A 13,438-nucleotide genomic window follows, 5' to 3' on the forward strand; every position below is an offset into this window, starting at 1 on the left:
TCTGACTGTTATCCATCTTACTGTGATACCTCTCACTCTTCCTTCCTCCTCCTCCCTAGATGAAATCCCTCTCCTGTAACTCATTTCAGTTTCCAGTGGGAATGGAGGGTCCAACCTTATCTGAAACTGGGATATGACTCTGCTACGATTCCTCCCTCAGCCTTCTCCAGGAGTTGACACCCTAACTCCACTCTCTTTTCTGGGAACCTCAGTCCTCTAGGGTCTGGAAGCATTGAAAGACGGTATGACATAGAAGCAAAAGACCTGAGCCCAATGTTTGTTAGGTTTGTGACCTTGGGCAACCTCTTTTAGCCTGTTTTCTCATCTTCAAAATGGAGATATTTGATCTACCTACCTCACAGGGGTGTTGTGGGGAAGGCCCTCTGTTGACCTGAAAGCACCCTGAAAATGTGAGCTGTTATCATTATTAACAGGGTCAGACACAAGATTGGGGAGTGGCCTGTCATTAGGCAGTAGCAGCACGGGCCATGACTCAGACGCTATTAAAGAAAGACTATTCTGGTCAGGAGCAGGGATGCTTCAGGAAGTCATCCAGTTCTCAGAGGACCTCCAGAGGTCATAGCCTCCAACCCCCTGCCTCAGCTAAGAAGGATACCTGGGGCCTGGGTGGGATATGTTTTTAGAAGTCTCCAGGGCTAGAAATTTCCAAGCCTCACCCTTGGCCAGCTGCTCCACCATTTATTTCCATCTGAGAAGTTCATCATAAGATCTAACTAGAATCTCTCTGAATGCCTGATAATCAAACTCGTTTTCTCTCTCTCTCTTAGTCACTCTCCCCAGTGGCAGTCCAGAAAAGTGTGAGGAGATCTTTCTCCCTGCCTGGAGAAATAGGAGGGAGAAGCAAGAAATTCTTTAAAAGGAAGAAAATGAGATAATAGAGCAACTGGGTAGTCCCTGACAAGAAGATTATGACATCTTTCCAGCTGATTACCAAACCCAGGACCATAATCCCACATTACTGCTTTGTCTGGACCATGATTTTGCCCCAAGCAGAAGGAAAACATAAAAGACCCTTCCTGGGAATGCTCAAGCATCTGAAATTCTGGGATTGCAGAGGGGAAGGCTGGTCTGGACAGGGCAGAAAAATCTCCTGGAGGCATGGGGGAAAGGAGCGATTTTTGAAGATAAATGGCTTGAGGGCTGGGCTCAGGATAGGTTCTGTTACCTACTCCCTGCCTAATGCCTCTTAAAGGAATGGAGATAGAGGGTACAGGCTTCTAGATGGAGGAAGGGTGTGTGTGTGTGTGTGTGTGTGTGTGTGTGTGTGTGTGTGTGTATGTTGTAGTAGTAGCAGTAGGGTGGTCTAGAGCCTCATAGGGTTAATCCTCATGTCTGCCCTTGCTCTACCTCCACAGCTTGCAAATAAATCTCCTGCCCGGGTTGTTGGTAACCTGAGTGGGCTGTTAGAAGAAGCAATGAGATCACCATAGGTTGGGCAGGAGGGGTAGAGAGATGGCAAAGAAACGCTGATAGTGGGAGGGGAGAATGAGCCTCCAGGAATCTCTTCCCAGGTGCCATGTGAATCCCCCCTTTATCCTCCATCTAATGAAGTGCTCCCCAGCATCACATCACAGATAGTGAGGAAGCCCTGGGCGAGAGCGGCTGCCTGGGGTCCCCTCTTTACTCAAAAGAGGAGATCCTCCCCACCCCCTACCCAGAGAAATGCCTGGTCCAGGACAAGGAACTAAGCGATAGAAAAAGGTAGCTATAGAGATTCTGCTTTCTCAAGATGACAAATGAAAGGGGAGGATTTGGGGAAACTGGTCTCTAGACAAGTGACAGTCACAGGAATCTGAAGACGTCAGGTTGCTCCATAGGAGGGAGACCAGGAGAAAGAGATGTTTTCACTGCTCCTGTCCTCTACCCTTCCTCCCCCACCTCCCAATCTCACCACCCCAACCCTTGCTAATCCTTCATTCAAGGCCACCTACAAAAAAGTCTGGTTGGGTGAGGATTTTTAGATGAATTTGGGGAACCTGCAATCAGGGGTCTGACAGAACTTGACTAATGAGGCCAAAGAGGCAATGGGAGTTTCAAAATCACAAAATGATAATCTGGACAGAAATCCAGGTTTCTTCTCTCTGTTCACCAAACGTTCAAACTGGCACGGCCTCTTGCTGGCAGTTCTACTTGTCTCTTGCCTTTTCTTGGGGAAAGGACTGGCCTTCTGTGTAGTCCAGGAGTAGGTATGAGTGGTATGGGGTCTCTCTTGATCTTGAAATGAGATAGCCGAATCCTCAGATATTATTCTCTACTTTCCAGCAACTCTCTCCCTGAAGGAAAGTCCTTCCTTCAGTCTAACCCTCATCTCTCCTTCTGTATCTCCAATCCATTTTTGCCTTCTATCTATCCACCTTGTCTCCTATCAGAGCAGAGAGTGGAAGGTTAGCTTGAAAGCCCCTACTGTCCCTCCCCAACCTGTCCCTTTCTTTTCTTGAGGGTCCCCCCCAAATCCCCTCCCACTTTTTCTGATCCCTTCAGGCCCCACCTACCCTACTTCCCCCACCCCCGTCAGAACGGCAGCCAATGGCTATTTGCCTAATTTGCATAGGGAAGCGGGGGAGCAGGGAAAAGAAGGGGGTGGGGCCAAGCGACCTCTTAAATCAAAGTTGGGAGGCGAGGACTGGGCAGAGGGGATGCCAAGTGCCCAGGCAGGGGCTGGGGGGAGGGGGATGGGGGGCGGGCTCAGAGGACTGTGGGGCCCGACCGGACACAGCCCTGAGCTCTCTCCCTCCATCCCTCCATTCCTTCATTCCTCCTTCCCTCTCTCTTCTGCACAGCATCCTGTGCTAACCCTCAGTGCCTGGGGGTCCTCTCTCCCCAATCTGCCTTTAATTACTCATTCATTTAATTGTCTTCCCCCTTTCCGGGCAACCCCAGAACTTTCTTTACCTGCAGAGCAAATTAGGGTATTTGCTCCGCATTTTTAAGGGGGGGGGGAAGAAGGGTTCTTTTTGGTTTGATTTAAGGCGGGGTGGGGGGGGGGGGCGGGTCAGGCTCGAGAGCTTGGGAAGAAACGGGTATAGGACCCCAGCGAGAATTTTCTTTCTCTCTCCGCCTGGCCTCACTTGCATCTAACCCGGGCCTCCTGCCCGGCCTTTGCCCCCCGCCCCCGCTACCCCTTTCACGCAGCGCCCCAGCTGCGGGACCACGATCATGACCGAAATGAGCGAGAAGGAGAACGAACCCGAGGACGCTGCCACTCACCCCTCCCCTGGGACTGTTTCCACCCTCCAGGAAACCAAGGTAACTTGGGGAGGGGTCGCGATTTCCTCCCCTCCCTTCTCGTTCCTTCTTTCCCGCCCTGCAGCTCTTCCTCGGCCCGCGATTACCGCCTCTGTCCTACCCTCTCCTTGACCTGGGCTTGTTTTGTCCCCGCACTGCCGCGACATAGCCGATACACACAGCGGCCGGGGTCAAGAACCGGTTGCGATAGCTGACCCCCTCTCCCATCACCACCACAGGGCGGGCGCTGTCCAGCATAATCTGAGTACCTCTCAGCCTCTAGAGAGGACCAGGCTGGGAGCAAACTAGAAGGGGAGGGAGTAACTGACCACACGCTCACGCGCGCGCGTACACACACACACACACACCACACCACACCACACCACACCACACCACACCACACCACACCACACCACATGTGCGCGCGCTCATGCACAAACACACATAGAGATCGAAACATGTTTCGGGTCAGCTCTCTCCCGACTCGCCTTGGGGAAGGTTGTAACTCCCTTTTGTTGGAGGGAATCAATGCAGAGCCTGGGGAGAAGCAGTGAGGAGTGTGTGTGTGCGTGTGTGTTTACGCAGGCGTGTGTTTCCCGGTGATATAAGTCTCCGTGTGTAGCCTTGACTCCCTTTGAGTGCGTGGGGCCCTGGAATCGCTGTCTCCCTGGCTATGCCTTCCTTCTCTGAGTCTCTCTTGGTCTCTCTCGATTTCTATGTCTCTGTCCAGCTGCAGTCTCAGGGGAGCCGCGAAACTAAGAACTGAGGGTTGCTGGGGGAGGAGGTCCTGGGGTCGGGTCCTTCTGGCTGCTGGGCTCCAGGGGCTGCGGCAGCACTGAAGGTTTCTCTTCTCTTGGGGAGTGGGGGCGAGAGGGGTAGGGGGGAGTGGAGCAGTGCCACTAGCTGCCACTCCCTCCCATTTTCTCTTTCCCACCAGGTATAGGAGAGGATAGAGACAGAAAAGCCATCATAATTAATATCATAATTAACCCTAATTATTCATGATTGTTCCTCGTGGGAATAACCAGTCAGTTGAACAATGAATGAATTATCCCCCAGTGATGGAGGGCGGGGTCTTCAGGAGCATTAGACTTGGGTACAGGGAGACAGCTTCACGTCGATGAGCTGGGACCCAGATCCCGAGGAAATTTAGCCGCAGGAATTCCCTGACAGTATTTGGATAAAGATTCCTGACTGGGTAAGCGAAGTGGATATGGCACGGGATAAGAGACCACTCCCTTCTGGCCTATAAGCCCCCGTTCCTTTAAGCCTAGTATAAACGTCTGACTTCCCATCTTTAGTTTCTCCAGACTTCTTTATATTCGTGTCTATTTGGAATATTTAGGGAGGGGAAGAGGAAAAAAAAATAGGGGAAAGGGCCTGGAGAAGGTGGGGGGAGGGTGCCTGATACCTCTGATCCCCACACTGGATCCTAAAGTTCACCCCTAGGGTGAACCTCCCTGCACATCTTATCTTCCCCCTCCCCCCCCCCCATACACACTTTTCCCCCAGATGGAAGAGGTTAATTCAAGGTCGAAGTCAACCAGTGCTAAATGCACTTAGGGGAGGAAGGCAATGTCAGTTGACTGAGAATGGAGAGACCATGCCCCAAGACCAGGGGCTTCCTAGAAGACTGAGCCAGTGAGACCCAAGTGTTCAGACCTCCCAGCTCTTAGGGCCCACATGTACCTTTGACCTTCTCACCCACCTCCAGGGATGGGGATTGGTAACCCACCACTCCTAACAAAGGGTTAATTCAGTCTGGGGAGAGATATGTGTCTGTTAGGTCAGGAATGTTGGGAGGGGGGTCCAATTGTGCTCTTGGAATATCTGTGAGATCATCTTAGAGCTAGAGGGAATAAAGCTGGGGAGGGGAGAGGGGTGATAGATAAATCCAGTCAGAGGTAGTACACCAGGGTGCCAATCCTCTCCCTATCTCTTTTTCCCTCCTCCCTAATCACCTGGGGATACACCCATTCACAGGTCCATCCTCTGTCTCCTCAGATCTCAAAATACTTGTCAGTGGAGCTCAGCCATTCCCATCTAGAAGCTGTCTCCCCACTCCCCTCCTTTCTCTCAGCACCCGTGGGGCTGGGGTGGGTGGGGGATGCTCCTGCGGTATCACTGCCACCTCAGCAAGTTGGCCAACCTGCAAGCTCAGCTTAGGGGGAGGGGAGGAAGAGGAGTCAGCCGATTCAGGCTGCTGTCCTTTTCCCCCACTCCCAACCTTAGGACCCTTCTGAAAACAGTTATATCTCTGAGATAGGGAGAAGAGCTGGAGGTCTGGTCTGGGCAGTGTCCCCTTCCCCCGTCCTGTCTTCGAGGCTGTCTCATCCTCTGTGCCCCTACCTCATCTCATTATTCTTGTGAAAGACCCTATAGACCAGGCAACCACGCAATAGCAAAACAACCGTGGGAATCATGCTTAGCATCACCACCCCTCCCCTCACTGTTATTGCCCAAGATAAATGCTCCTTGCTCCTTAGAGGAAGTGGGCAAAGAGGATCAAGGAAAGTTAGTGTATATGCCCCAATCTAGTCTTGAGAGAGTGGGAGATAATGTGAGAGACAGTCATAGAAAGCTCATTTGTGTCCCTAGGGTGAGAGGGTCTGGTTGCTGCCTGTGATGCTCTTCTTTCATGTCTGGTACTTGGAACTGGGCACGTACAACAGAGGGGGCTGAGTAACTGGCAGACACTGATGCCAGTATTTAAAATCCTGTTTGTCATCAATTCATGACCCGCATAGGTACAGAGTACCAACCTTGGCATTTTCTTCCTTCTCCCTCCCCCCCATACCTCCAGATAATAGAACTAGCCCATAGTGACTTCCCTCCTGCCCAGTTTGCACCACCAACCTGCCCACTTAGGGCCGGTGGTGAGTTTCAGACACGTCTCCTCTTCTTGTCCTCACTCCCAGAGCCAAGCAGCTGAAAAAGGAACTTGCCTCCACCATGGGACATCCCCACCCCCTCACCCCACCATTCTTTGGCTTCATCCTTCCCAGGGAAAGGGGACCCTTCTATGCCAGCACCACCATCTGAGTCAGCTGGCACCGGTGCCCACTACCGCCTACCCCGCAGCTGCTTCGTGCCCTTTCAGGAACTGGGGAAAAGGGAGGAGCATCTTAGATAGGGAAAGGAAGAGATGGACAGGAGGATGTGAAAAAGGAGAGAGGTGGAAAAGAGCCCTGTACTGGCAGTTGGGAAGCCTAGGCTCTAGCTTGAGCCATGCTACTAGCTAGTTGGGTGATTTGGGGTGGTAAGCATCATCATCATCATCATCATCATCATCATCGTAATGATACTCATTAGCATCGATATCACACTTGAAGGTTTGCAAAGAGCTTTATAGTTATTATCTCAATGATCACTTCCCCAGAATGAGTTTCAGATTCTTCCTTTGGGAAACGAGAGGCTTGGACAAGATGATCTCTAAGGTTCGTAAGAGGCAGTTTAGTATAGTGGGAAGAGCTTCTGGCTTTGAAGTCAAGGGACCTGGGTTCAAATTCCACCTCTTTCTTGTATAATGCTGGCCAGTTCAAATAACCTCTCTAGGCCTTGATTATCTCATCTGTGAAAAAGAAGGAATCGGACTAGATGGAATGTGAGATCCCTTCAGCCTGAAGGTCTTTGCACCTGCCAAGTCTTCCATTTTAGATGTCTCCATTCTAAGATCTCTTCCAGCCCTTGCAGTCTATATTCTATGGTCAGTTCCAGCTCTGACATCTATGTTGTTCTCAGCCTGGAAGGGTGGAGTGGGTGGGCAGAAGAAGCAGACCAAGTATTTTCAGTGCTCTGGTCAATTGGCTGGAAGGAGCCAGGGAAATGCCTGAAAGGTTCCAAGATACATGATAGGCAGGTCTGCCAGCTACTTCAAAGTGGCATCTCCCCCATGCCAGGGAGCAGGTCCAAGGGGCAGTGAGGGGACAGAAGACAGAAGCTTTGACCTGCTGCCTCTTGGCTACCCTTACCCAAAGCTTCCACTTTCCTGCCTCCATGGTGAAAGGAAGAGAAGAGAAAAGTGCTTCTGTGGCAATAGGGATGTGGTGAGTCACATCCAGGCATGTCATTTCCACCCAGGCTGGACTGAGAAGATGGGTCTTGGTTTGGAACACAGAAAAATGTCTGCTGCTGGCAGTGGGATCAGACATTTCTGGAGCAGGCAGGCACTAGTTCAGCTGGCAGAGAGGCTGCCTCCTGCCCTCCAGCAGCTCCATTCACTGTCCCTGAGGGTTCTGAGGCACCCATTGCCTCCCCATCTCAATGGCCCTTCTTCCTGCCTTTCTGGGAGCAGGTGCCAGTGGTCTGGAATTGGGACAGCCCCTTCCATATAAGCTCTGAGGGAACATTTTGTTCAGTAAACTTCCTTCCAGGAACCAGGAAGAGGCAGCTTCTGACAGGGTTGTCCTAGGGGCACAAGTGAGCTGGCATTAGCCATACCGGGGTGGAGAGTGACAAGCCACTCTCTCCCTCTTTGCCCCAGGGCTTGACCTGACAAGCAAGCTATATGGCAAAACCCCAGGATAGCTCAGAACAACTCTAGACATAAATATTAGGTATACCACCCCCTCCAAAAAATTCCAGGGCATGAGGAAGAGGGACTCACAAGCATCCCTGGGCACCCCATCAGAGATGGCCCTAGGGCTTAAGATAATATTCTGGCCCCAAACAGCATCATTTGAACTCTCCTGAGATGATTCTGTGTATTGTCACTACCCACTCTCATCTCCACAGGGACCTTGGGGCCCCAGACTCTCTGCCCTGTCTGGAACCTGCAGAGGCAGAGACCAACAGTGCTATCCAGGAAGCCAGGATTTGGAAGACATTTCAGTGATCCAGTGATGCCAACCACTGGGAAAGCCAGACATCCTGCAGTGCTCAGGCTTCATGATTGGCACACCTGGGTCTATCACGTGCATCCTCCCAGACCCCCATTTTTACTTCCTGTTGTCCTCCAGAGGCTGGGGTGGCAGGAGAATCTGTATCTGTGTTCTTTGAGCCAGCAGCTGCATCCACTCCTCCCCTGGCAGGGCTGGGAGGTTGGCAGCCGTGGTACCTTATGCTGTCCAGCTCATCATCTCGGAGCCTTGGCTAAGGGTGACACAGACTCTGTGCCCATAGCTTCAGTGTGCTGCCTGCCTCCCTGTAGTCTATCTGGGCAGGTTGAGTCAGGCAGAACACTGTCAGGAATGGGACCGTGAGATAGATGTAGGACAGCGAGGGTTCTGGGCTCACTAGGAGTGGGAGGGGAAATATAGGACAATTTCCTGGGATTGATGCTGGAAGTGAAGGATGTATGGATTTGTGAACACTGAAAATCAACGGGATTTAGAACACCAGGTCCTGATCTAGAAACTGCCTGCCTCCTCTCCCTTAGGACTTCATCAGCTCTAGATTCCCAAGTCCAGTCTTGAGTCCCAGCATTGATTTGTTCAGTTGTTTCAGTCATGTCCAACTCTTTGTGACCCCATTTGGGGTTTTCTTGGCAAAAATATTGCCATTTCCTTTTCCAGCTCATTTTACGGATGAGGAAACTGAGGCAAACAAGGTTAAGTGACTTGCCCAGGGTCATACAGCTAGTAAGTGTCTGAGGCCAGATTTGAAATCAGATCTTCCTGACTCCAACCCCGGCTCTCTAACCACTGTGCCACCTAGCTGCCCTCTGACATTGATTGGGATTACCAATTTAGGCTTTGGTGCTTTTGGTTGTGGGTATGGGTACTACTGGATATAATCAGATCCTATCCTTCTATGGACTCTGGTCCCCTATGACCATGGCCTCCTATCTTTCAGCTTCAGCGTTTCAAGCGTTCCCTGTCCCTCAAGACAATCCTTCGAAGCAAGAGTGTGGAAAATTTCTTCCTTCGCTCAGGCACTGAGCTCAAGTGCCCAACGGAGGTGCTGCTGACCCCCCCAACCCCTTTGCCACCCCCTTCACCCCCATCTGTGTCCACTGATCCAGGCTTGCCCACCTCTGCCCGATCCCCTTGTCCAGTCCAACGCCCCTTGGCACCTCTCAAGCCCCTGAGGACCCACAGCTTCCAAGAGCATGTCTTCAAGCGTGCCAGCCCCTGTGAACTCTGCCACCAGGTTATTGTGGGTAGGTGCCTGGGCACTGAGATGGGCATAGGTGGGAGTGCCAAGGTCGCACAGGGGAAGGGTTCACAGCATAGATCTGCCTCTTTTATAGCCCAGCTCTCCCTGGCCCTCCAATGCCAACATTGCCTTTATGGGACACCAGGTGGGGAGTTTTCTCCCTACCTCACACAACTATTCTCTATAATGTTAACTTTGACCCTAAGTGGTTCATAGATATGTCCTGTCCATCCAGGAGGACGGACATGAACAGACATGAACGTGGACTGTGCCAATGCCTCCTATCTTTATTTCTACCAACCCCCAGCCCGCTATCACTCTATTCTCCCAACCAATGTGTATGTATGCATGGAGGGTGGGGGGAGGAGAAGAGACCTTCCTCCTTATCCTCCAAACTCCTAACTACTCTCTAGGCAACTCCAAGCAGGGCTTACGATGTAAGACGTGCAAAGCCAGTGTCCACCTCTGGTGCTCTGAGGAAATCTCCCACCAGCAGTGCCCAGGCAAAATGGTGAGCCCTGGCACATCTAGATGTGTTCCAGTTGACTACTATGTGCCCATCGGTGCCTTGGAGGGTGCTGCATCTTCCTCTCCTATTGCAAAGAGCTAATTCCTTGCAATGGGAGACACCAAGGAAGATCAAGCTCTTTTCCCCTTATAATGACACCGATACCTCTGCTCTTCTCTCTTCTAGTCCACCTCCTTCAGACGCAACTTCAGCTCCCCTCTCCTGGTGCATGAGCCACCCCCAGCCTGTACCCGGGAGTCTCCGCCAGCTGGTAAGCACGCATCTAATTCCCATTCCTCCCAGATAATAGTGAGCAAAGCTGCCTCAGACTCCTAGACTGGGGAGTTAATGTCTTCTTGTGATAGGGGATACTGTCTCAGGAAGAGTGGCCACTGGTATTACCCACCTAGGGCATTGTACCAGCTTTTAAAATGTCCAGATGCTAGTGTCCATGGGTCTAGATTTTAGGGAGAAAGAAAATTCCCAGGAAAGGGTATGCTGATAGGTTCCTAAAGGTGCAACTTTTATAGGTGCCAGTGGGAAAGTGGATCCTGTTTATGAGACCCTCCGCTATGGTACCTCCTTGGCATTAATGAACCGTTCAAGCTTCAGCAGCACTTCGGAGTCCCCCACCCGAAGCCTGGTACAGACTTTGGCCCAGGCATGGGGGAAAAGCATGTCAGGGAGGAGGGACTAGGGCTGGGGTCCATTGTGGGGGAGAGGCATTAGGAATGGGACTCGTTAGGATAGAGAGATGGGGCTATGAGAAGATGGATGGGGGTTAGAAGATACAAGGAAAAGAGGGTGGAGCTGGGGGATGCTGGAGGGGAGACATTGGGGAAGGGATTGGGCCTGGGAGACTCTAGGGAAAGGAGGATACAGGCTGGTGGACACTGAGAGAGAGGACTGGGGCACACTGGGAGAGAGGGCTGAGGAGCCACCTCAGCCTTCCTTCCTTTCCCTTTCCTTGTCTGTTACCCAGAGTGAGCGAGATGAATTGGCAGAGGATGGGGAAGGTAGCATCCGCAGCTCAGAGGAAGGTGCCAGTGACAGTGGTGAGTGTGAGGAGGGTCCGCCAGTGCCAGGGGATGGGGGCCCCTCACCTCCTCGGTCCTTACACCACCCCCTTCTCACTTTTCCAGTCTTTACATCACCAACTGAGAATGAGGTGACAGGACCTGAGGAGAAAAGCCCCGGACAGCAGCAGGTAAGGCCCTGTGCCATTTGGGTATAGATGAGGGGCAAGAAAGCAGCACCAGGGTAGGCTTATCTGAAAAATGAGGTGGTTGAACTAGATGGTGTTTAAGATTCCTTTCTCGCTCTAAGATGTTAGACCTCTCCTCACCAGTTCACTGCACAACCTTAAGCAAGCACTTTCCCTTCTTGGGGTCTCAATTTCTTTGTCTGTAAAAAAGGATAGGGTCAGACAAGCTGATTTCTAGAAGCCCTTCCAGCTCTGACATTCCACAGTTCTCACTGGGTGAGTGCCCCCAGGAGGATGACAGATTCCAGCTTTGAATTAAGTGTTCGTCTCTCTGCTATGACACCCCAGGTTTCCAAGGGCACCATTCGGAAGGATGTGGGCCCCATGTATTCCTACGTTGCTCTCTACAAGTTTTTGCCCCAAGAGCATAATGACCTGGAACTGCAGTAAGTGTCTTCCCAGAGCCCCAGCTTTACTCTTTCCCTCTCCAGGGTGTCACTTTCCCTGACTGGGCATGGGCCTGCAGGTTCTGGCAGTGGCAGGACACCCAACATCACTGCAAGAATGCTGAACAAGCTCCTTCAGTTAGGGAGGGCAGTTGGGTGCCACAGCTCGGGTCAGGGTGGGGGTGGGTAGGGGTCCTTCCCCGGTCCCCAGGGACTGCCCTGAGTCTGCTCTTCCCCCAGGCCAGGAGACCGGATCATGCTTGTGGATGATTCCAACGAGGACTGGTGGAAGGTGATTAGGCTGGTTGGCGGCAAGGAAGGGGAAGTTGAGGGCGGGGGTCATTGTTCTCCTCTCCATGCCCAGCTGGAGGTAGAAAGGATTGGAGGAGAAGACAGAACCATACCCTGGCAGAAGCTGTAGAACTCACTGCAGCAAATGCTGCTGCCCACTAAATCACCCTCTGAGCAGTACCCCTGCTGGAGCCATGGTCAACTGGGAGGGTGGGAGATGCCCAGGCTGTGTTGTTGGAAGCTCTCCCTGTCCACTCCTACTCCCAAGCACCAAGGCAGTAAAAGTTTGTTTATAAAATAAAGATTGAGCTCAACTGGAGCTGGTGGCATGGTGCCTCAGGACCTGAGGTCTGGGAAACCAAATGACAGTTGGGGGTGAGCCTGTTGGGTTGGAGCTGAGGTCAGGGTAAAGGCCTGCCCCCACCAGCTTCACTGAATTTGTCAAGCAGGGTAAGATCGGCGACCGGGTTGGCTTCTTCCCTGCCAATTTTGTGCAGCGTGTGAGACCGGGAGAAAGTGTGTGGCGGTGCTGCCAGCCGTTTTCTGGGAATAAGGAACAGGGCTACATGAGCCTCAAGGAAAGCCAGGTGAGTGGCCTAGGGGTGCTCTGCCCTCCAAAGGGCAAAGGGTGAAAGAGGCTGGAGAAAGGAGACAGAGGCAGAGATGGAGGGCAGGAGCAAGGTTTCAGATGGGGCCAGGAAGAGAATTCCATCAGCCTCATAGTGGGAAGAAAGGCAAGAGACATAAGAAGGGCAGGTATAGAGAGAGAGTCTTCTTCCCCTCCCCCCCACTCCCAGGCAACCTATCCCTCTCCTCAGGCCTAGAACAGAACTGCCTCAAAGATTAGGGGAAGGGGCAGAAGCAGAGGTAGGCAGAGTGACAGAGATGACCTCAGGCCAACCTGGATCCTCAAGACAGTGACAACCCAAAGGTAGAGGGTCTAGGTTCCCCTGGCATCCTCCTAGCTACCATTCTAATCTAAGGCTGCCAAACTTCCTCCTTCCCCACCCTCCCTGCCAGGGTAGGGAGGAAAGCAATAGCTGTGGAAGTAACTAGCATGGGAAAGGGGGTGGTGGTGTCTATGATTATTAGGGCTCTGTACCCACCGGGATCTCGCCAATGCAGTGGGCAGTGCCCCCCCGCCTGGCTGCCGCTGAACGCTCAGCCCTCCATCTTTCCTGCTCAGATCTGTGTAGGTGTGGGCAGAAGCAAGGATGCTGATGGCTTCATCCGAGTTAGCAGCGGCAAGAAGAGAGGCCTGGTACCTGCTGATGCCCTGGCTGAGATCTGAAACCGGGCGTGGTGGGCACAAAAGAAGATAGTGCCCCACCCCTAGGAGATGACCCAGATATCAACTCTGCCCCCCTCGTTCCCTGCTTCTGTTTCCAGGGAATGGAGCAGGGTCTCCTTACCCACCTCCCTGCTCACTCGCTGCCAGGCTGCTGGGCACCACTCAAAATAGACACAGAAGCTCCACAATAACGAAGGTTTTGTTTCTCCTCTGGAGGGCAGGTTGGAAAGCAAGTTAAGGGCAGGGATCAGCTACCACAGGCAGGTCTGCCCTGTGCCAAGGTGCCAATTCTTGTGCCCACCAGTGCCCTGCTGCCACAGTGGGTCAAGCCCTGGGCAGATCCGTCCTCCAGGGCT

The 13,438-nt window shown here is 52.4% G+C and overlaps 1 protein-coding gene across 1 annotated transcript; it reads left to right on the forward strand.

The window, feature by feature from the left end:
* The first annotated feature begins 3,177 nt into the window (after window positions 1–3,177).
* STAC2 (SH3 and cysteine rich domain 2) lies at window positions 3,178–13,082 on the forward strand. Its single transcript, XM_036757244.1, has 11 exons — window positions 3,178–3,267; window positions 9,040–9,346; window positions 9,756–9,853; window positions 10,037–10,121; window positions 10,381–10,493; window positions 10,833–10,905; window positions 10,984–11,057; window positions 11,403–11,500; window positions 11,741–11,792; window positions 12,241–12,378; window positions 12,978–13,082. The coding sequence occupies exons 1-11, from the start codon at window positions 3,178–3,180 to the stop codon at window positions 13,080–13,082; spliced, it is 1,233 nt and encodes a 410-aa protein (XP_036613139.1).
* The last annotated feature ends 356 nt before the right edge of the window (window positions 13,083–13,438 follow it).

This window comes from Trichosurus vulpecula, chromosome 4, assembly GCF_011100635.1.
Source record: "Trichosurus vulpecula isolate mTriVul1 chromosome 4, mTriVul1.pri, whole genome shotgun sequence".
In the NCBI taxonomy this organism is placed as follows: Eukaryota; Metazoa; Chordata; class Mammalia; order Diprotodontia; family Phalangeridae; genus Trichosurus; species Trichosurus vulpecula.